At 49.5% G+C, this 21,304-nt stretch overlaps 1 protein-coding gene and 2 non-coding genes across 3 annotated transcripts; all 3 read left to right on the top strand.

Moving 5' to 3' along the window:
* The first annotated feature begins 6,001 nt into the window (after nt 1-6,001).
* On the top strand, nt 6,002-19,883 carry SSR4 (signal sequence receptor subunit 4). The gene is made up of 6 exons (XM_053293965.1): nt 6,002-6,124; nt 9,696-9,814; nt 10,341-10,415; nt 17,050-17,139; nt 18,315-18,380; nt 19,752-19,883. Exons 1-6 carry the CDS (start codon nt 6,052-6,054, stop codon nt 19,854-19,856), a joined length of 528 nt encoding a protein of 175 aa, XP_053149940.1. The 5' UTR covers nt 6,002-6,051; the 3' UTR covers nt 19,857-19,883.
* Nucleotides 9,965-10,101, top strand: LOC128348425 (small nucleolar RNA SNORA42/SNORA80 family). The gene has a single exon (XR_008318145.1). It is a non-coding gene; the product is annotated as a small nucleolar RNA SNORA42/SNORA80 family (small nucleolar RNA).
* On the top strand, nt 16,829-16,966 carry LOC128348426 (small nucleolar RNA SNORA42/SNORA80 family). The gene has a single exon (XR_008318146.1). It is a non-coding gene; the product is annotated as a small nucleolar RNA SNORA42/SNORA80 family (small nucleolar RNA).
* Nucleotides 19,884-21,304: the final 1,421 nt, after the last annotated feature.

Below are 21,304 nucleotides of genomic sequence, written 5' to 3'. Positions count from 1 at the left end.
CAGTATTAACACAGCTGCAGTGATGGATGAGCATCTTTCAAGACGACCCTGAAGATGTACCTGTTTTCCCAGGCTTTCAACTGAAATTTTAATTTTAATGTGTTTTTATTTATTGAGATTTTTATCTGTTTCATGAATTCTGTTTTATATTGGTTTTATCTCCGGGGAAGCGAAGTGGAAAGCAGGAGGGTTGTAGGAATTAGTGTGGAGGGATGCCCATGAGAATGGCTTCTCGGTGGACCCAGTTTCCTGAGACTGCTAGGTGAGCTGGCTGGATTGGTACACGGGCCAGTCCAGGTAGTGATTTCAGCCCAGGTGGCCTCAATAGAGAGGGGCACACCAAGGTGGTCTGCTGGAGTTCTTGTTGCATGCAGTGGAGTCCCAGGTGTATAAAACACGAGGAAGCACGAAGATGGTCTTGCTGAAGTCCTTGTTGCAGTCTGATCGAGTCCCAAGTGTAAAGCACAAGGGAGCACACTTGGTCATGGAGTTAGGGATACTTATATCCCAAAACGTGCCTTGAGGGCACTATTCTTTTGTCATACTTTGCTGAATAGGGGAGTCCAGACAGGCTTTTTCAGAATGCATTGTGCCTGATCGCCCTTCCTGGGTGGGAAGGTGTGTGAATCGCCTATTGTATTTAAGGCTGATTGCGAGGACAAATGGAGTGTGCAGGGGCATCCAAGAGTATCCTGTGCTGGGAAAGGCTTCCCGAGAGTTCTGTCAAATGTTTTCATGTGCACCTTTTCAAAGTTATGTCACTGACTCATCCCTATCTTGAGGGAGTCTGCTGCTGCGTTGGTCTTTATCTGCTTTCCCTTCCTGACCTAATTGTTTCATTTGCAACAGGTGTTCTCTCTCTTGCGAGAGGATGAGGGGACTTTTCATCCTAAGTCCAAAATGACCTTGGATGCCAGATAACTCTCAAAAGTTTTGGGCGGTATTAAAATATGTAAAATAAATAAAAATATGTAGAGAGAGATAGATAGATAGATAGTTAGTTAGTTCTGGAGTCTACTTAGCTGGGCCCCCACATAGTAAGTGGGCGGGGGGTGAAATTAATCCCCTTTGCAATTTGTGTTACTTGCAGACCAAATCTAGGGGCAACCAGTCCACCGCCAACTAAGCGACTTGTCCCCATGTATAACATAACCTGGGAGCTCACACTGAAGTGCAGCTCCTGAGCATAACAAAAGTGCAATCTCCAAGCCTGGAGATGCAGTTGCAACCAGGGAGGCTTCTGGGAGTGGGCAGAATAAGCTCGGCTGGTTACAGTCCCCCAGTTGATGCCCCAATACTCTGGAGACATCACCTTTAGAGATGGAGTTCTGTAAACTTTTCGAGAGTGCTCTTTAAGGTCCTGCTAATAAGCAGGTTAAGTCAATTACTATCAGAATCTCTTTACACACAGCTGTTCACTCTCTAAAATGTGGAGTTTTAGAGTAATGTCCTTCCAGCTTCATGACCTTTTGAAATATGCCGTCCTCCATAATTTCTTACTCACAGGGATAGTCACACATTTCTTCTTAAACATGTTAGTGTGTGTGGGAGCACATCAGGCATGGTTAAATACTAGAAGGATGCCCAGGTATAGTGACCAGCCTCCCCTCCCTCTAAAGAGTTAACCGGAAGTGAACCCTGTTTTGACCAATCAGTACACCAGGTGGGTGGGACCTAGAGAGCTGTTGGAAGGAGGAAGAGACTTCTTTTGTGAGAAGAGGCTAGGTGGGAGGTGCATAGGAGGGCATGTGGCAATGGAAGATGGCTGCAGATTCTGGAAAGACAAGAGGATATGAAGCTTGAATTCTCATCTGGAGTTTGATGAGTTTAAGGCAAGGCGCCAGGGCTTTGCCTTTGGGAAGATTAATTTAGGGAAAAGTTTGTTTAGTCAGACTTTGTGTTAGAATTTGTTTCTTTGGTATATGCTTTTGTGTATCCCTGATACTGTTCTATTATTGTTTACCTGCAATGTAATTGAAATAAGAAACACTAGCCTACGCCCAACCCTACCTAGGGCATTGCAAAATACTCTATAAACACCGAAGTGTGCCTAAAACAACCTATTTTTGTAATCTACTAAATTTTTGAGTGTATCTAAGAAAGCTAGAAGCCCCAGACAGAAACAGTCTCTAGTAATTGAATAAAAGTTTGTTTTTAGCTCTTTTCTTTCTACAAGCCTCTCTGAGTTGGTTTTTAACTCAGGAAAAGTGGAGCATGAAGGGCTTTACACTGGTGCAAACACGCCCTCAAATGTTCAGCAACTATCAGTTTTCTCATCATGTGTAGGCTTGCACACGGAAGAGTTTTGTACTTGTCCAAGGGCCAAATTAAGAGAGTTTTTTCTAGGTTATCCCACCCCAAGCCCAGAGAGTCTCAAAAGGGGTGGTAGTGGCAGCTTTTTGAACCTACCGATAATACAGAGGAGTTTTAAGAGAAGCCTAGCCAGGCAGCTCAGCAGAGATGATTCAGCATTTCTTTCCCTCATGTAAGCTTGCTCTGAGACAAAGGCTTTAACTCACTACACCAGGGTGGAAGGAGGACAGAGCAACTGTACCTTTTAGTAGCTGTGTAGAAAAGAGAATTTTGTCAAGTGCAACTTGTCATGCAGGGGCAAGAAAAATGGCATCAGCTGAAATGCCCTCTTCCACATAACTATTAGGTATCAAAGTAGACATGACTTTAAGCACATGATTGAATTTAGCATACTTGCATTTTGTCCAGTAAATAGTAGTGGGACTGGGAAGGCTTAACCCTCTGCCCCCACCACAATCCCAATCCATCATGGGGTTCTGTAGCTGCTTTTTGCTCTGGGGGGAAAGCTCCCATTCACACCAATGGGAGCTTTCCCTGCTGAGTGAATAACAACTGCAGAGCCCTGATCCAGACTGAGATCATAGTGGGGGCAGAGGGTTAACTCCTCCTCATTGCACTCCATGGTCCCAATCCACAGCAGGGCCCAACCCAGCTGCTATTTACAGAATGAAAACCAAACACACTAGGCCCAGTCATGTCTGGTTTGACCCTAAGAGAATTGTCCAAAATCATAAGTGATATATTAATAATAATGATAGCAGTAGTAATAGTAGTTTGCAGGTTTGGCCCTGTTAGCCTTCTAGATGGCATGGTTACTCAGGAGAGTATGTACATAAGGCAGGACAGCTCTCTTCCTGTTTGATCTAGTCATCTTGGTGTAGTAACTAGAGTGCTGGACTAGGACCAGGGAGACCTGAGTTCAAATCCCCATTCAGCCATGAGACTTGCTGGGTGACTCTGGGCCAGTCACTTCTCTCTCAGCCTAACCTACTTCATAGGGTTGTTGTGAGGAGAAACCTAAGTAGGTAGTACACTGCTCTGGGCTCTTTGGAGGAAGAGTAGGATATAAATGTAAAATAAAATAATAATAATAATAATCTTTAACGCTAGTGACAGTGAAGTGGTAAACCTGTGCCTGGACTCTACCATTTCTCATACTGAAGGTGGGGGCTAATATCTGCAGTCTTTTTTTTTAATGATGATGACGACAAAGAAGATTTTCTGTCTTTGCCCATAGAAACTAGCATGTCAGGGTAAGGCCAGATAAAACCCTTTCCTCTGAAATATCAGTTTTCTATTTGCAGGAAGGGGTTTTTATATGGAGGAAAAAAATTCCCACATGCAACCTGAAGTGTCACAGGCCAGATATAGGTTTACCACTTTAGTGAAAACTAAGTGTTAGAGAGACTTATCCCAGACTGCAGATATTTGGCTGACAAAAGTGACGCTGGTGTACAAAAAGCAAAACAATATACTGAAATATGCATAGTAGGGGAAAAAGAACAAGTGTTGCTCCATCTTTAGTTTGATTCAGCCACAATTTATTGGAGCTGAGGATGATGGGAGTTGTAATTCAGCAACATCTGGAGTACTACAGATTGAGAACCCCTGCATTAGAACAAAAGGAGGGCAGTGGCTTGAGCATCCCATTCAAAAAGCAAGTGGAAGATTCTCAAATGTTACATTAGCTGACTTGGCTTGGCAGGCCACCCCACCCCTCATTTCCACTTTGAGTTGCTTCCTGTGCCCTGCTGTCAGTTTTTGCGGGGAGACCTCCCTCTCTAAAGGATTACATTTTTGTCTCTCCTGGTGCTCTTGAGCACCCACTCTATTGCAAAATGAAGAAAACCAGAGGGAAATCCCCTTGTAGCAGCACAAGTGCACAAGGACACCTTTTAGAATACCTTCTAAAACCAAAAAATCTATGGGAAAAAGAGGAAAAAATCCAGAATGTGATAATGGCTGGGCAGAGAATTCTGAAATCTGGCACACAAGTAGTGGAGGATGGCAGGGCATTGTGTCTTTAATTTCAAGTAAGTCTGTCCAGCTGTTGATTTTAATGATTTTAAAAAACCCAGTGATTCTTGGATATGATGTTATTCTTTGCCGTGATTCTCCAATGTTAGTGTAATTTTGGCTTTTAAAAAATCATTAAATCAATAGCGGGACAAATTTACTTGATATTAAATACACAGAATCCTGCCATCTTCCACTACCTGTGTGCCAAATTCCAGAGCTTTCTGCCCAGCCATTACCACCTTCTGATTCTCCCCACCCCTTTACCCATAGAGGTTTTGGTATTTTAAAAATGTCCTTACACACCCATGCTGGTTCAAAAGGGTTTCTCTTTTGCTTTTTTCATTTTGCAATGGCATGAGTGCACAAGTGTACTGGGAGAAAAAGTATTTTTAAAATGAAATTTCAAAAAAATAACTGGAAACCACACATGCACACACTGTAATAAAAAGCAGCAATGTGCGTGGTCCAGATTTACTTCAATTTATGCTTATTTATGCATATACACATTTTATATAATTTCATCCTATTTCACACAGCTTTCTCCCACAGCAAAGCTCCCCCTCAAAAACAAATTAAAAAAAAATCTGGGAATCTCCTGGTCCTAGCCTAGCACTCTACTCACCACTATGCCATACATGGCATATGTGGTTTCGCTAACATTCTGTTTATATCTTACAATTTGCTCAGAAATACTATGTGTTTAAATCCTCTTGAAAAACAAAACCCTGAATTCCATTCAGCAGAAATACTCTCTGCATGTGCTCAGAAGCACTGTGCCTTTCAACGCCTTTGGAACACACCGCGCCATCTGGGCGTGCTGCTGACGGGCGCGGTCTCTCGAGGCAGCTGCGGGGGGCAGGAGGCAGCAGGGGCCAAGCAAGCCTCCCTTCAGAGAAGTAGTCGCTGGCCCCTCTTCTCCTCCCTCATTTCATTTCTGTTTCAGAAGTGTGACGGGTAGGATCCAGCTCGCCCGCCCTCCCAGAAATGCACGTTGTTGCCCCTTCAGTGCCCGTTTCTACTAACCCCACTACAGTGCAAGACGTCTTTTGGAAACCGCTCCGAGACTTGCGTTTTGGGCGGTATACAAATATATTAAATAAATAATGATGATAATGATAATAAATAAATAAATGTGGCACGGGGCAGGGACTGTGGCTGGAGAGAGGTGGCAATCCTGCCCCAGTCACAGCAGCAGACCAGACCTTGTCCCAGATGCAGGGTGAGGGGGGGGATTACCACTTTGTAGGGTTCGACTCCGAAAGAGTAAATTAAGGCTAAGATTTTCCCATTGAAATTAACGGGAGTCGGAGTCTCTTGCCTTGAAGTGGGAAAACTTCCATTTTAGCACTCAAAGGGTTATATCCGTGGGGGTTTAACGGACCCCGACGGCCATATTTTAGAGCCCGTCTCTTCCTCCGTGTGGGGCCGACGAGGTTCCGCAGGCGCAGGATAAGCTTGCACGGTCGTTTGCTCCGCCCTCCAACGGTGTCGGCGCGACAAAAGTCTCGGGCGGCCATTTTAGAACTTCTTCCAGAAGGCCACGTATCTTTTCGGGTCGGCCCGTATCACGTGAGGAACGAAGAGGACGTGAAACGGCTGGGCTGATTGGCTGGCGGCGCTCGAGGCCCTTCCCGACATTCCCTGCGGGGCGGGGCGGGGCGCGTGGACGGATTGGTTTAAGAAGCGCAGGTTGGTGGTTCTCTCTCTTCTTGCTTGGCGATGGCTGGGGTCGGGGTCGGGTCGGGGCTCCCGTGGCTGGTCTCTGCGCTGTTGGTTCTGAGCGGGGCGCGAGGTAGGGAGACCCTTCGTGGCTTCCGTAGTTCTCCCATTCCAGCTCTCTCTCCCCCTTTTTCCAGATCTTTTCTTCTCCTCTCCCCACGCTCCGAGGCTCTCCTTGGGCCTAGGCAGGGTGGACACTTCCGGTGCCACCGCCTTCCTTTCCTCGGCCCCTCATCACACCACCTGTGTTCTTATTTGTGTCTTTTATGCACACACACAACTCCTAGAAGAAGCTGCCTTACGTCGAGTCAGATGTTTGGTCCCTTTAGTGCTGACTAGCAGCAACTCATTAGGATTTCAGGTGCGCCCTCCCCCCATAGCTGGAGATGCCAGAAATTGAACCTGGGACTCTCTGCATTCTGCAGATACAGTCTGTCTCCAACTTGATGCTTGAAAGGCACAAGCCCTTGAAGTCCCTGTCGTTGTTGGAGCAGGAAGCCTGACTTGCAGAGGCCATGTCGCCTTGGGAAAAAGCTGGTTTATCTCCTAAATTTGCCGATTACTGGATCAGACCGTTGGTGTGTGTAGCTTGAGACTGTCTACGATGAATGGGCAGCTCTCCAGACAGTCTTCTCCCAAAGCATGCAGAACTGAGCTGCTATGGCCACCTCTCTCCACAGAGCTGACAGACGTCCTGCATGCTGGGGTTAAGGGGAACGGTATGCCTCCTGCTAGCTAGGCCACAGGCACCTTTCAGAGTGGTAGTTCTCTTATATTTAGGAGGAGGAGAGCGGCTGTCGCTATTCAGTGCCAACACAGTATTCCTTCACTGGCTGTTACTTTCGTTTTGTAATAGATTGCAAGCCCTTTGGGTATGGGGAACTACATTGTGTTTTTCCCATGTAAATTGTTTTGAGAACTCCTTAATTGAAAAGGAGTAGATAAATAATAATGGCTTGCAGCCGCTTCGAAAGGCTTCCTAATAGTTTGTCTTCTCTCATTTCTAATTCTAGGCAGTGTGTTGTTGGGTGTATTGATCTCCAGCATTGCTAATGGAAGGGCCATCATGCTGTTCTCGGCCTCTGTGCTCTGCTTCACAAGAGACCTGGATGTTTTCTAACACTGCTACCTCTTACATTTTCCAAAAAGAGAAATGTTCTCTCCTATGTTCCATATAGCCCTTCTGCACTCATCTTTTTTCGCCAAGCACAGCTTAATCTAATTAAGACTGAAATCCTAAACACACGTTCTTGGAAACAAGTCCCATTTTATTTATTTATTTATTTATTATTTATGTTTGCATGCCTTCTTTCATAAAAACGTATCTCAAGGCAGTCTGAAACTGAAATCTGTGGGACTCACTTCTAGGTAAATCTGCATAGGATTGAGCTTTTATATTTAGCAATAGCACTTACATTTATATACCGCTCTATAGCCGGAGCTCCCTAAGTGGTTTACAATGATTTAGCATATTGCCCCCAACATTCTGGGTACTCATTTTACTGACCTCGGAAGGATGGAAGGCTGAGTCAACCTTGACTCAATTCAATTTAATGCCTCAATTCAATTTAAAGACCTCTAGAAACTAGCTTGGGGCTGATTCATTGTGCCCAGCAGCACAGTTTTTCCTTCTTTCTTTTCTCTTGCCGTTTTTTTTTCCTTTTTGCTTCATATATAGCTCAATTAACAGTTATGATGAACTTAAAAGCTTGCTCAATTATTTTGCCCTCTTAGTTGGTCCTTTTAAAAGTATTACACTATTTTTTTTCTGTTTAATATAAGTGGTAACCCTACTACATTAGCCTTGACAAACTTTCTTTGGATCTAGGAGCCAGGCCAAAAATTTAAGAGCCAGACAATGAATACCTGACACAGTTACTGGACTTAGTGACATGTTATGAGGAAGGGCAAGTTGGCTTAGGTTTATCCCCTTTACAATTTACCTAAACAGGACTGCCTGGAACAAAGGAAGATTTTATTAAATAACTACCTATCCTATTCGTGGCACCATAGCTTCTTGGCACCTGGGATTTGTCAAGCCCTGTACTAAGTAGCATTCATGCAGCATAGTATCTTTATTGAGATCAGCTTAATGTTACAAAGCACTTAGCAAGATTTCAAGCTTCACAGAACTCTCTCTTCAAACTGTTATGTTTAATAAAAGCAGGGTGGGTGTGGAAGTAAGAGGATGTTACTGGTCAAGGGTATGATGATAGCCCTATTTGCAATATGTAATTATAATCTTTATGATCCAGCTGTTTGCAAAAGTATGATATTCATTTATGCTCAAGGTCTTGGGTTTGACAAAGCATGCTTTCTCATTTTGAAAATAAAACCAGCTGTTGCTCATATCAGTCTTTGGCACTAACGGGAATTTACAAGTAGAGATGTGCGTGGAAATGGGTGGGCTTGGTTCGAAGGGGTGGAGGGGAGTTGGACTTTAAGGGTGGGGGAGGGTGCACTTACCCCTCCCCCTGCTCCCCCCCTCCGGCACTCAGTTCCTGTAGAATCATTGAGGGCAGCAACATACCTCCCTGCTGCCCCTTCCCCTCTTCAGCCAGAAGTACCTGGTGCGTGTGCACATGCTGGGTGTGCACGCATGTCGTGATCACGTGCGCACCCATACCAGATACTTCTGGCCAAAGAGGGGAAGGGGCAGCAGGGAGATGCGCTGCTTCCCTGAAGGGCTGGTGGGGGGAAAGCAGGGTGAAGGGTAAGTACACCCTCCCCTCACCCTAAAAGTCTGACCCCCTCCCACCTTCAGACGTTTGAACTGAATAGGTTCGTGCACATCCCTATTTGCAGGCCCCACCTAAGGTAGAGAGCAGAAGCAAAGCATAGGCATAACCCTAATCCTTATGTGATTTAATGGGACTTGAAATGAGAGCTGGCAAATGTAGGCGCTTAGTTGTTTGCTGAGTTTTCTTTCTTTCCTAAACTTATAAAATATTTTCTGTTCGAAGTCTTTGAAGCAGTCTGTGATGAAATTAATGTAGAAAACAACCAAACATCAAAATCTACGTTCTCTAGTCAGTAACTGCTAAATCTAGCTCAAGCTGTGATCCAGCAAGATAAATTGGCTCTGAAAAAGCACTTCTTGCAGGCCTTCTAAAACTAGAAAGAGAACTGGTCGGGCAGTCCTCACTCAGCAGGAGATTCCTGAACTGGGGTGCTAGCACACTGAGACAGAATGGTGATGAGGAGTGTAGGGTTAGGGAGGTGTGTAAATACCATCATAACACCACTCCAAAGTTCTACATTCAGACTTCTGTTCCAAGAGGAGTACATGCATGCATAATCTATTTCTGAATGCAGAACTTAATCTGAATCTTTGGAGTGGTGTTATGGTGGATTAATTATGGTGGATGATTAGCAGTCACTGAATTATGTCAGGAAGATGGGATCTTAGCCCCCCCACACACCCCGGGGGCTTAGATCCTATCTTCTTGACAGAATTCAGTGACTGCTGATAACCGTGTTCTGGGTGGGTTCAGGAAATGCCTGCCTGTTCTGGTATTATACTGGTGCTCTGTAGAGATTCCATCATCTAGAGCATCTTCTATAAATAACGCAAGTTGCTGGCTTACCTGTTTTCACTGGGCTCCCTACATTAGATGCATAAACGCATTTCTCTTTCCCATTAGCGGAAACCTGCACAGAACCGGTCATCTCTCCATCTTACTACACTACCTCAGATGCTGTTATCTCTTCTGAGACTGTCTTTGTTGTTGAAATCTCCCTCACCTGCAAGAACGGAGCTCAGGTGAGCCCCTGAATGCTTGGCTTGTTCCACCTCTAAAAAGCAAGTGCAATCTAGTAAGTGCAACATCATGAGGCTGGGAAGGAACCAGGAGGCAGAGTTTCATTCTTGCTGCGAGAGTGGCTTAGAATGGGTGGATTGTCTTTAGCACGTGCATGGTTTTGGATTTATGGTGGGTCCTACTCCATGGGCTTCCCATAGTGTACTCCATGCTACAGCAACTGACCTCCCCGAACCATTGGCTGGCCTGGCTTGCTGTAGCTCCAGTCACTGAAGCGGGTGGCACATGATGCATTTTGGAAAGGGGCAAAAAGACAGCCAGCTGTGAACCGTGACTAATATCAGGTCTTGAGCCCCGATTTCTGTCAAAAGCTCTGCAAGCCCTATAACCTGGAGGGCATGTTTGCATTTGAACTAGGAGGCTTTGCCGCCTTCCAGAGTTCTGTAGCGAGATGACATACCTAGCTTTCAAGATGGTCGCTGTGATTATGTGAGTTTTAGTGTGACTGACACTTCTCTCTCGTTCTAGAATGTTGCCCTCTATGCAGATGTCAATGGCAAGCAGTTCCCAGTCACGCGAGGTCAGGATGTTGGCCGCTATCAGGTCAGAACAAACAGCATCTGCTAGTAGGGGCAGTGGAATGCCAGTGGGACTCGGTGGATGGGATGGCACTGGATGGAAGTAGAAATCCAAGCTCAGTCATACGTCTGCTGGGTTGCCTTGGGCAAGATGTGTTCTCTTGGCTTCCGTGACTTTGATGCCTGGGGATATTTGGAGAGTGAACATTTTGATACGCTGGCTCTGGAAGATGTGCTTCCTTCAGGCTTCTGTGCAATCAGTGACATTTTGTTGGAACCCAGAGTCCTGGCTCTCTCCTCTGTGTGTTCTGTCATACTTTTGTAGTCCGAAAATGTCATGGCAAAAGAGTAAATTTGCCAAATAATGAAGCAAATAAAAACAAGCCAAATTAACGAAGCCTTTTACAGTGCTCAGGCCTTGAGACCCTGTGTTTTTAAAAAAATGCCTTGTTTGCTGGCTGTAATTTATCAGTGATGATGATGGCAGGGTGATAAGAAAGTCATGTAAGTTACCTGTAACTGAAGTGAGCAGGCTCTCTGGGCCCTTGGCTCGTAGTTGTCAGTCTGTTACGTGAATGGGGGTGGTGAGGAGGCGACATTCTCGGCTGCCGTGTGAGGACAACTCCCTGGGTTATCATCCCATGCTCGCTCCAGGGCAGGACGTATGCTAATTCTAAAGCTATAAAAGTAGCCGGATGGTAACCCCACCCAGTTCTTTTCGTCCTGCTAACGCTCCAGGAAAGGATACTCAGCCTTGCTTCGTTCCTCAGATAAGTCTCCTTTTAACTTGCTCCTTCCTCTGCTTACGCCTCTCCCTTCTCCTTGGCTCCTCGGCTGCCCTCCTTCCCTCTCCCTCATCTTAAAAAAAAAAAAAAAAAAAAAGGCATTTCTTCAAAAAGGGTTCCCTGCCGAGCCTCAATCTCCACCCCACTCCCGCTCGTTTGCTCAGCCTATTTACTCAGCCCTCCGCTCCCCGCTTGCTGTCCAGACCTTCCCCCTTCCTCTCCCCCCTTCTGCCATGGAGCAGCCGCAGCCGTGCCTGCAGGGACTCCGATCACGGGCGGAGAGGCAAAAGACCCAAGCAGCAAAGGCGGACCGCTCCGCTGCGAGCGCGGCCGCCGCTAGACACGCTGCAGCCATGCCCAGGACCACCGCGTCCCCCCCGGGCGAGGGCACTTCGGCAGCACCGCCCCCCTCTGCGGGGGCGGGCGCCTCAAGGAAAGACCGACATGCTGCTGCCGGTGCGCGGGCGGGCGCACAGAGCGAAGGGCGCCATCTTGGCTCATCCCTCGAGGAGGCAGAGCAGGCGAGGGCCCAGCGGCGGCGCAGGAGAGCCCAAGTGTTGGAACTGCTCACAGCGGCCCGTTCCTCGGAGGCCACCAGCTCCTCGGGAGAGGAGGAGGAGGGCATCGCACAGACCGAGGAGGGTGAGTGTGAGCGGCAGTCCCCTGGCGGAACGGGAGCTCCCGAGAGCAGGCAGCCCCTCTCCATGGCCCCTATTCAGGCTTCCCCACCGAATAGCCCCCCCCTGCTGGTACCAATAGCGCAGGCCCCGGCAGGAGACCAGGGAGCGGCCCCTCCCCCTCCCCCTCCCCCCTCCTCTGCAGCCGCAGGGCCAGAGATGCCGGAGAGCTGGAAAACCTGGATCAGTGATCTGCTCTCGCAAGCCCTGCATCAGCGCAAGGCGGGAAAGAGGGGCCGTAAGCGAGGGAGGCGATCGCCCTCCCCCTCCTCCCCCTCCTCTTCCGATTCTGACTCCACCCCACATGGGAAATCCCACAGAAAGAGGCGGAAGGGCCGCAAGGGGCAGCAGAAGAGGCGTAGGGAGCCCAGCCCCACTGCCACACGCCCTGCCCCAGCCCACTCCTCAGAAGACACGGGCCCAGAGTCCCCTACCCACCTAGGGAGGGTCCCTGCCCTGCCTCGTTCCCCCGTGGGCCAAGCTGATACTGCCCTTACAGAGGGGGTTTGCCCTGATCTGGCAGACTTGGGGGACGATTCCAGGGAAGAAGGGGAGTGGTCTGATGGACAGGCAGGGATGGAGGAATCCACCCCTCAATTTAAGCGCCTTTTTCCATCTGACGATTTCTCCACATTGTTTGTTAAGGCCATGCGCACCCTGGGTCTCGATATTGAGGGTTTGCATCCTGGGGCTGCTCCCTCCAAGGAATCTCTGGTATTACCTACACATTCTTCACCAGAGCTCCTGTTTCCCTTGCCAAATACCTTCTCAGAGGTTCTCCAGCAGGAGTGGCAAGCACCAGCGGTCCAGAAGAAGGTCTCTTCCTTAGCTAATAAGCACTACGCGTTCATCCCCTCAGCAGCTGCACAACTCCAAACGCCTCCAGTAGATGCTCACGTCTCAGCCCTCACCTCTCGTGCGGTCCTCCCACGAGATGGAGAGTCAACGCTGAAGGATCCCGCCGAAAAGAGAATCGAAGTACAGTTAAGGAGAAATAACGATTGTATCTCTCTTTCTATCAGAGCCTCCATAGCCGCCTCCATCATTTCTCGGGCAGCACTGCTCTGGACCGATGAGTTGCTTCAGTCGCCTCCCCCAGATCCAGCCAGGTCCCGCCAGATTGCTCTAAAGCTCCAGAAGGCACAAGCCTACATTGCTGACACCACCCTGGATGCAGTACGTTTCGGGGCCCGAGCTACAGCTACTAATGTGATCGCTAGGCGAACCCTCTGGCTCCGCCACTGGCAGGTTGATGCAGCATCAAAAGCCAACTTAGCGGCAGTCCCCTTCTCAGCCACTAAGCTCTTTGGGGATGAAGCCCTTAAGGACATCCTCATTGAATCCAAGGATAGAAAGCTGACCCTTCCCAGCACAGCCAGGAGGGACGAGCGGCGCCCCTTTCGTAGGGGTCAGCCTCAGCAGCACCAATTTCGTTCCTTTCGCCCCTCCTTTCGCCCCCACGAGCGAGACAACAGATTTAGGCGCCCCAATTGGCCAAAGGGTAACTTCCCCGCCAAGTCCAATTCGAGAGCCCAGCCAGGCCAGCAGTTTAAACCACGTCAAGCACAGTGACTCTTTAAAGATAGGAGGTCGCCTCTCCCACTTTTACCATGCCTGGGAGGCGTCCACCACAGACAAATGGGTCCTGAAAACAATTTTAGAGGGGTACTTAATAGAGTTGTCAGGCCCCCCATTACACAGGTTTCGGCCCACCCCAACTTCTCGTTCTTCCACAAGACACAGAATCCTTCAACAGGCCATAGACCACCTGTTAGCCATCGCAGCCATAGAGCCAGTTCCCCCTCAAGAGCACCGTCAAGGGCTTTATTCAATCTTATTCACCGTGCCCAAGCGGGACGGCTCCTACAGGGCGGTCCTCGATCTAAAATCCTTAAACCGATGGGTACGCAAGCGCAGGTTCCGTATGGAGACTCTCCGCTCCATCGCGGAGAGCCTACAACACGGGGACCTGATGGCATCAGTGGATCTGACAGAGGCCTATCTACACGTTCCTGTTCACCCTTTATCCCGTCATCTCCTCAGATTCTGTTACAGGGGAGCACATTATCAGTATCGTGCCCTCCCATTCGGGCTCTCCTCGGCCCCAAGGACATTCACAAAGGTGCTGGCTCCTCTAGTAGCCTACATCCGCCTGCAAAAGGTCCGCCTCTCGGGTTACTTGGACGATTTGATCGTGATGTCGCGAAACCATGCAGAACGGGACGTCCAGATCACCCTAGAGGCCCTGACGTCCCACGGCTTCCAGGTCAACTACGCCAAGAGCCACCTGTCGCCTACATTCCGTCTCCAGCACTTAGGAGTAGTCCTGGACACCCAAAGGGACCGATTCTTTCTTCCAGAGGAACGCAGACTCAAGATTTGGTCCATGACATCAAAGACCCTGGCGACCAGCAGGCCTCGCGTCCTTCAGCTGGCTCAGTTATTGGGTCTACTGGTTTCCTCCATCGACTCTGTCCCCTGGGCAAGGTTGCATCTCCGTTGCCTCCAATGGTTTCTCCTCCCCTTCCAGGAGGACATTTCCTCCAGGTCGTCCAGGAGGGTTCAACTGTCTCCAGAAGTGCGCTCCTCGCTCCGCTGGTGGCTCTGCAAGAGAAACCTAGGGGCCGGCAAGCCCTTTCTGGATCTCCCTCGAATTCTCATCACCACGGATGCGAGCCTTCGGGGATGGGGAGCTCACTGCCTTTCTCAGTCGGCCCAGGGCAGATGGTCCCCCGAGGAGTCGGGCCACAGCATGAACTGGTTGGAGCTCCGTGCGATTCGCCTGGCCCTTCAAGCCTTCCTACCTGCACTGAGGGGCAAGGATGTCCTGGTCCAGTCCGACAATGTGACAGCAAAAGCACACATCAACCGGCAAGGCGGCACCAGGTCTCGCTCCCTTCATCAGGAAGCAGTTCTGCTCCTCCGCTGGGCCGAATCTCACCTGTCCTCCCTATCAGCAGTCCACCTGAAGGGAGAACTGAACGTACAAGCGGACTGGCTGAGCCGGCAGGACATCCACCCAGCCGAATGGACCCTGAGCCGCAGAGCCTTCTCATTCCTGTCCAGAAGACTGGGAACCCCTCAAGTCGACCTGTTTGCCTCTCCCAGCAACGCCCAACTTCCGCGGTTCTTCAGCCGGTTCCAGTGCCCACAGGCGGAACAGACAGATGCCATGACGGCTCCCTGGCCAAGGACCCTCCTCTACGCCTTCCCACCACTTCCGCTTCTGGCCAGACTTCTCAGGCGCATTCGGCTCCTGGGGGCCAGGGTGATTCTGGTGGCCCCTCATTGGCCCCGCAGGCCGTGGTTCCCAGAGATCCTGAACCTCGCAACCGGGCCTCCAGTTCTGCTTCCCATCTCCGCAGACCTGCTCTCGCAGGGCCCAGTACTCCATCCAGATCCCGCCTGGTTCCAGCTTGCCGCCTGGCACTTGAACGGGAGCTGCTAGGGGGCTTCGGTTACTCCCAGAGCGTTCTCGACACACTGATGGCCTCCAGACGCTCTTCCACTCACCGCATTTACCAGTGCACCTGGAGAGTTTTCCTCAGATGGTGCAGAAACAGACACCTGACTCCGAGGGCATGTTCCCTACCCGAGCTGCTACAATTCCTACAGGACGGCCTTGACAAGGGCCTTAAGGCCAATACCATCAAGCGGCACGCTTCGGCCTTGGCTCCTCTCCTGCTACCATTCAAGGGCAAGCCTCTCTTGTCCCATGCCCACCTGAAGCGTTTCCTGTGTGGAGCATCGCTAACATCCCCTCCTGTAGTACATAGGTTCCCCACGTGGGACCTCCACAAAGTCCTGCGGGTCCTTCACAAGCCTCCATTTGAACCGATTAGGTCCATTTCTTTACGCCTTCTCTCTCTGAAGTTGGCCTTTCTGGTGGCCGTCACCTCGGCCAGGAGGATCTCAGAATTAGCCTCACTGTCCTCCAACCCCAGGTTCTGTATATTCTCTGCCGATTCAGTAACCTTAATCCCGGACCCTTCAGTTCTCCCTAAGGTCGCCTCCATGTTCCACAGGTCTCAAAACCTGGTCCTGCCCTCTTTCTGTCCCAAGCCCGTCCACCCCAGGGAGAAGGAGTGGCATAAGTTGGATGTTCGCCGCTGCTTAAAGACCTACCTTAAAAGAACTGCCTCCTTCAGGACGACGGACTCGTTATTCGTCTCCTTCCTACCGGCCTCCATGGGCCAAAAGGTCTCCTCAGCTGTCATCGGTCGTTGGATCAGGGCCTGCATCTCCTTGGCATACGAGACCCAGCACTTGCCTCCACCCACGCGAATCACGGCGCATTCAACTAGAGCGGCCTCCACTTCAGCAGCGTTTTCCACCAATGCCCCGTGGGAGGAGATCTGCAGAGCGGCCACGTGGGCTTCCCCGTCCACCTTCACCAGGCACTACAAGATGGACACTATGCACTCCGCTCAGGCTGCCTTTGGCAGAAGGGTTCTGCAACATGTCCTTCCCCCTCAGTAGCCTGGGACCCCCACCCTGGGTCACCTGGCTTTGGTATGTCCCCAGGGAGTTGTCCTCACACGGCAGCCGAGAATGGAGCATTGGTACTCACCGTGAAGGCTTCTTCTGGCTGCCGTTGTAGAGGACAACTCGACCCTCCCTATGCGGTCCCAGACTCCTGGGGGGATGGGGCTCTATCTTCCTGCTGTTTTTTCTACCTGTTGGTTTACCTGTTGTTGTTTTTTACCTGTTTGTTTACCTGTTGGTTTACCTGTTTCCGTTTACTAGCTCTTTTTCTACTCATATATGTGTGTTATTGAGGTTGCCTTCCGTTCGAAGCTTGGCTGACTACAAGAACTGGGTGGGGTTACCATCCGGCTACTTTTATAGCTTTAGAATTAGCATACGTCCTGCCCTGGAGCGAGCATGGGATGATAACCCAGGGAGTTGTCCTCTACAACGGCAGCCAGAAGAAGCCTTCACGGTGAGTACCAATGCTCCAGTCTTCCTGTGCCGATGCATGGCTCTGGATTTATGGCGATTCTGATTCCATGAATCTCTCCATAGTGTACTGCATGCTACAGCAATCTGTTACCCCGAACCATTGGCTAGTCTGGCTTGCTGTAGCCTTGGCCACTGAAGTGGGTGCCACATATGTGCATGTGTTTGTCTCCCCTGCCAACTGGAGGAAGAGCCCCAGTCTTCCATTATGCTGATCTAACATCCCTTTCTCGGGCAGGTCTCCTGGAGCATGGAGCACAAGCTGGCCCGCTCCGGCACCTATGAGGTGAAGTTCTTTGATGAGGAGTCCTACAGCATCCTGCGCAAGGTGAGGTTGCCCTCTGGTGGATGAAGAGGGGAGGTTTAACCAGTCATGGTGTACCAGATTCCTGGCAAGTAGGAGGAAGGTTGGGGAAAATGTGGGGGATCTCAGCATGTGGACTAGGGAGTAATGTTTAAATTGATCGCACAACCTCTCTGGTGGTATAAGTAAGAGAGAGTCTTGTGGGTAATCTTGGCCTTGGTCTTAGCCTCACCTCCATTCCATTAAGCATTTAACACCTACAGGTGGATCCTGTTACCTGCAGGGGCTCCATTCCTGTAGATTTCCATGGATAACGGAGCATTGGGGCAATGGGAATTGAGGGGCGGGGGGATTAGGTTCCTGGAGGCTTGGAAAAGGGATTGAGAATGACAAAAAAGTTGATATAATCAAAATAAGGTGCCGTGCTGTGTTCTATAGGTGTCCAGCAGGGCCCCCAAAAGTGCCTTCAAATCCCCCATTTTTCTGCAAAAAAAATCACGGAGAGGGGCGGTGTTTAAACAAATGAGCCACAAAATGGCTCCTTTTCCACAAAATGGTGTCTGGAAGTGATGTCTGAGGTCATTTCCAGCCATGCCAAAACAATAGATACACGGTTTTTAACCATTTATCTACTTCATATGCTGAGGTAGGGTGTCATTTGTGGAACTGCGGATGTAGGGGTATGATAAGGTTTGCCTGCACTTTGCAGCTGTCCTGCTTTTTAAAGACATGGTCCACCATTATGTGCACACATGGTGCTAAGGAACAGGGCACCCTTCCAGGACAGAGGGCAAGGATCCCATGCAGGCCTGACGCCACCTCCCATGACAGTATTCTGAGAACCGAATCCAAATATGTTTAAAAGCTTTCAAAGCTTACAGTTTTATAGTGGCATTCTCATTTTGGTGCCAAACCTTCCCCTTCTTAGTTTGTGAGCCCTTTGGGGATTGGGAATCACTTTCTTGTACCTCTTGCTTTGTAAACCATTTTGCGAACTCTTTTGTTGAGAAGTGGTATATATGCCTTTTTAATATCTTGACAGTATCTGCTTGCTTTCTCTACTGCATTTCTCCCTGCAGAACTATTCATTGTAAGGGAGAGAATAGTGATGGTGGGTAAAACAGCATGCCATGAGGAGCTCATTTAATTAACTGGCTTGCATGTAACCACTGTTTTCCAATTCCTTGCTCCTGTCGTAGGCTCAACGCAACAACGAGGACATATCTGAGATCAAACCCCTCTTCACAGTCAATGTGGATCATCGAGTGAGTTAAAAGGGGCAGGGAGGAACCTGCTACTTGTGGGGGTTGGGGGGGAAGAGATTGCTTCTTCCATGGGTAGCCAGTGTCTAAGCCAAATCTTGGAGTGCTCTAGTCATGGCTGGGTTATCCATGGGGTTTGTAGCATATGACCACTTCCCAGTGCAGTTTGTAGGTCTGTCCTGTGGTGGGCCCTTCTAAAACTCCTTGAAGCTCCAGACATGCCATTTGGGCTGTTGGCCGCATGGGAGCAGTGACTACAGTCCCAGGGGAATGGGGATGCTGAATGTTGAGGGCCTGCCCATGAGGAGGAGGAGGAGGTCCTGTGCACTGCCCTGTTTAAAAAGTGGAGGTTGGAAGGAGCAGAGGCCACAGCTCGGTCAGTGCGGATAAAGGCGAGAGGGCAACTATGTACCATGAGGGATGATTTGCTTATATGTGGCACTCTTGTCCTTTTTAATTGGGCCTGAATTGTCGGGTTTGCTGGTTTGTCCTTGAGGCCTGGGTATGATTCCCACCCCCCGCTTCCTGGGCCTGGAAGAAGTCAAACTTCCACAATCAGAATTATGCAAACTTGTATCTCTTTTGGCAAGACTACTTCTGCATTCAGTCTTCGTATACTGAAATGATTAAGACTTGGCCAAGGCAAGGAGAATGGAGATTGGGTGTACCTAGCTTGTAAGAGTCGTCGTGTAGTAAAGGCATGGGAGAACACTGATACCCTGACCTGAACCTTTCTCTCTGGCTTCTGGAATTTCCCCATGCTTTCAAGTCTGCCTTCACAGTTGTATGGACTTCGCTTTAAAAAGAAAGTGAATCGAGAAGCCAAATACGTTACTATGATAACATACAGAATTGTGTATCTGTGCAATACTCTCTGCAGTCATGTGCAACTTAAGTGCATCTTGCTCACCTGCCTCTGGGTCCAGTGTTCCCATTCATGGGGTGGGAGATAGTGGTTTATTCCACCCCCACCCATGTGGAGCTGTCCACACATCTTGAGTGAATTGCAACCCATCAGACAGTAATGGCTGGCACTTCTCCAGAAAATGGGAATACCCTGTGGATTGGGCAGCAGTGAGGTGACTGATCCCCATCACTGGGGGGTCAAGTTACTGCTTGAATGTTGAGCTTTTCCTCACTGAGCTGGCTTGAACGCTGCATAGAAATCTCTCCTCTCCCTTTTGGAGCCATCTGCCCTCGTGGCCAATCATCTTAAGTCTCAAGATACCTTATGCTTGCCGCTGGTGCTGTATAATCCTCCCCTGGACTGTAGAGCAGGGCTAAAGGTGTGAAAACCCGATGCCTAACTTCCCAAGTGTGCCCGACGCTGTAATTAATGTGTGTGTGTTTCCCTCTTCCCTACCCACTTTGCAGGGTGCCTGGAGCGGACCGTGGGTCTCCACCGAGGTGCTGGCAGCCTTCATTGGTCTCCTTGTATATTACATGGCCTTCAGTGCCAAGAGCAACATCCAAGCATGAGCCACTTCAGTAAACTTTCCCACCAACCTTGCTGTCTGGTCCATTCTTTGGGGGGCAGGGGCACGTGGGGCATGCCTTAGCACTAGGCTTCACCACAGCCACCCCTGGCCAACGACCATGCCTCAGTGGTGAAGCCCTCCTGTAGCTTTCCAGCAGCCAGCTTTTGAACATCCCCCCATAGGTAGAGGTTAAGTGTTTGGGTGGGGATGGGCCTGAGAGGAAGAGCCAAGGGGGCCAGCGCTTCTGCTCAGGGCAACCTGTTGGGATTGGGGCAGAAAGTGTCTGCTTGTACTAGCTCTCTTCCTTGGCTTTAAGAAGTCGCTTTTTGAGAGACATAGGCTTGCTGGAGTGCAAGGACGAAGGAAGAATGAGAAGGGGCTAGATGGGGAAATGTCTCCTCTTCCAACGGAGATGGAACCTGAACGCGTCTTCCACTGCACACCTTTTCCTCTGCAGAGCAGAGATACTCTGAATGGCCTTCTCTAAGTAGGGGTTGGCTCCGTGGTGGGGATTGTGATGGCAGCTGCCGTTCCACCCCCCCACCCTTGAGCTTTGGGCCTGTTTCCCCTGCCTTAATCCTGCTAAGCAGCCTGTCCCTGGGTGCAGCGATATTCATGCCACAGCTCTTGATCCGCCTAATGACAGTGGCTCCCGGTGTGAGCCGGCACAGTGCAGGTAGGATTACACCACTGCTCTAAAGTCACGGTAATGCTGGATTAAAGGGGGGAGGAAGCCAGCCACAAGGGGCTGCAGCAGGGAGCGTCTGACACGGCACACTGAGGAAAAGAAGTGAGGCTCTTTGGTTAGGGACAGGTTCCAGTTTCCTCAAGCAAGCGAACAAAGTCATCTGGGTAGACCACTTGCTCTCTGCTTGAGGCTGTATTGCAGCTAGCTTGGCTTGCCTGCCGTCCAGAGCCGTTTTCCAGATGGCTGCCCCCATCTCCATGACGTGCTTGACGTGATGTGTTAGCATTGCTCAACTGCTCTGTTAACCCTCCACCTTGGCCTTTTCCCAGCAGTTGTGTGGGTTTTATGGCTATCCCCCTGCCTTTGAATGCTGCTTTGTCCTGCCAGGGAGGGAGAAATAAGTAGTTCTACTTCCAGTTTGATAGGTCTTGGGACCCTGCCATTTATGTAAGTGAAGCTAAGGCTGCTTTTATCCTGCTCTTCTATAATAACAAAACTTTCTCAAAATTTGCATTAAGTATTTCTTGAAAGCAAGAATAACCAAAGCCAGAATTCCTAAAACCCAGATTGGAAAATATAAACAAAAGAGAATAAATGTGTGTAGAAATCCATTGCAGGCCAAGCACTCATGTTGACTACAATGTTTCCCCTTCTGCATGGCTTCCTGCTTCTGGGGGAGAGAAAGCAAAATAGCAGTCTTTTTTCTTCATCATCATTAAAAATATAAAATTGCAAAGGTTGGCGAAAGGGAGCATGGGATG

Source organism: Hemicordylus capensis, chromosome 2 (genome assembly GCF_027244095.1).
Source record: "Hemicordylus capensis ecotype Gifberg chromosome 2, rHemCap1.1.pri, whole genome shotgun sequence".
NCBI classification, from domain to species: domain Eukaryota; kingdom Metazoa; phylum Chordata; class Lepidosauria; order Squamata; family Cordylidae; genus Hemicordylus; species Hemicordylus capensis.
Note: the sequence above shows the minus strand (reverse complement) of the source record. Positions and strands in the feature narration are given on the sequence as shown.

Coding starts and splice junctions, on each gene's coding strand:
- SSR4 (XM_053293965.1), top strand. CDS start 6,052: ATGGCTGGGGTCGGGGTCGGGTCGGGGCTCCCGTGGCTGGTCTCTGCG. Junction 6,125..9,695: donor GGTTCTGAGCGGGGCGCGAG/GTAGGGAGACCC, acceptor CTTTCCCATTAG/CGGAAACCTGCACAGAACCG. Junction 17,140..18,314: donor CCTACAGCATCCTGCGCAAG/GTGAGGTTGCCC, acceptor CTCCTGTCGTAG/GCTCAACGCAACAACGAGGA.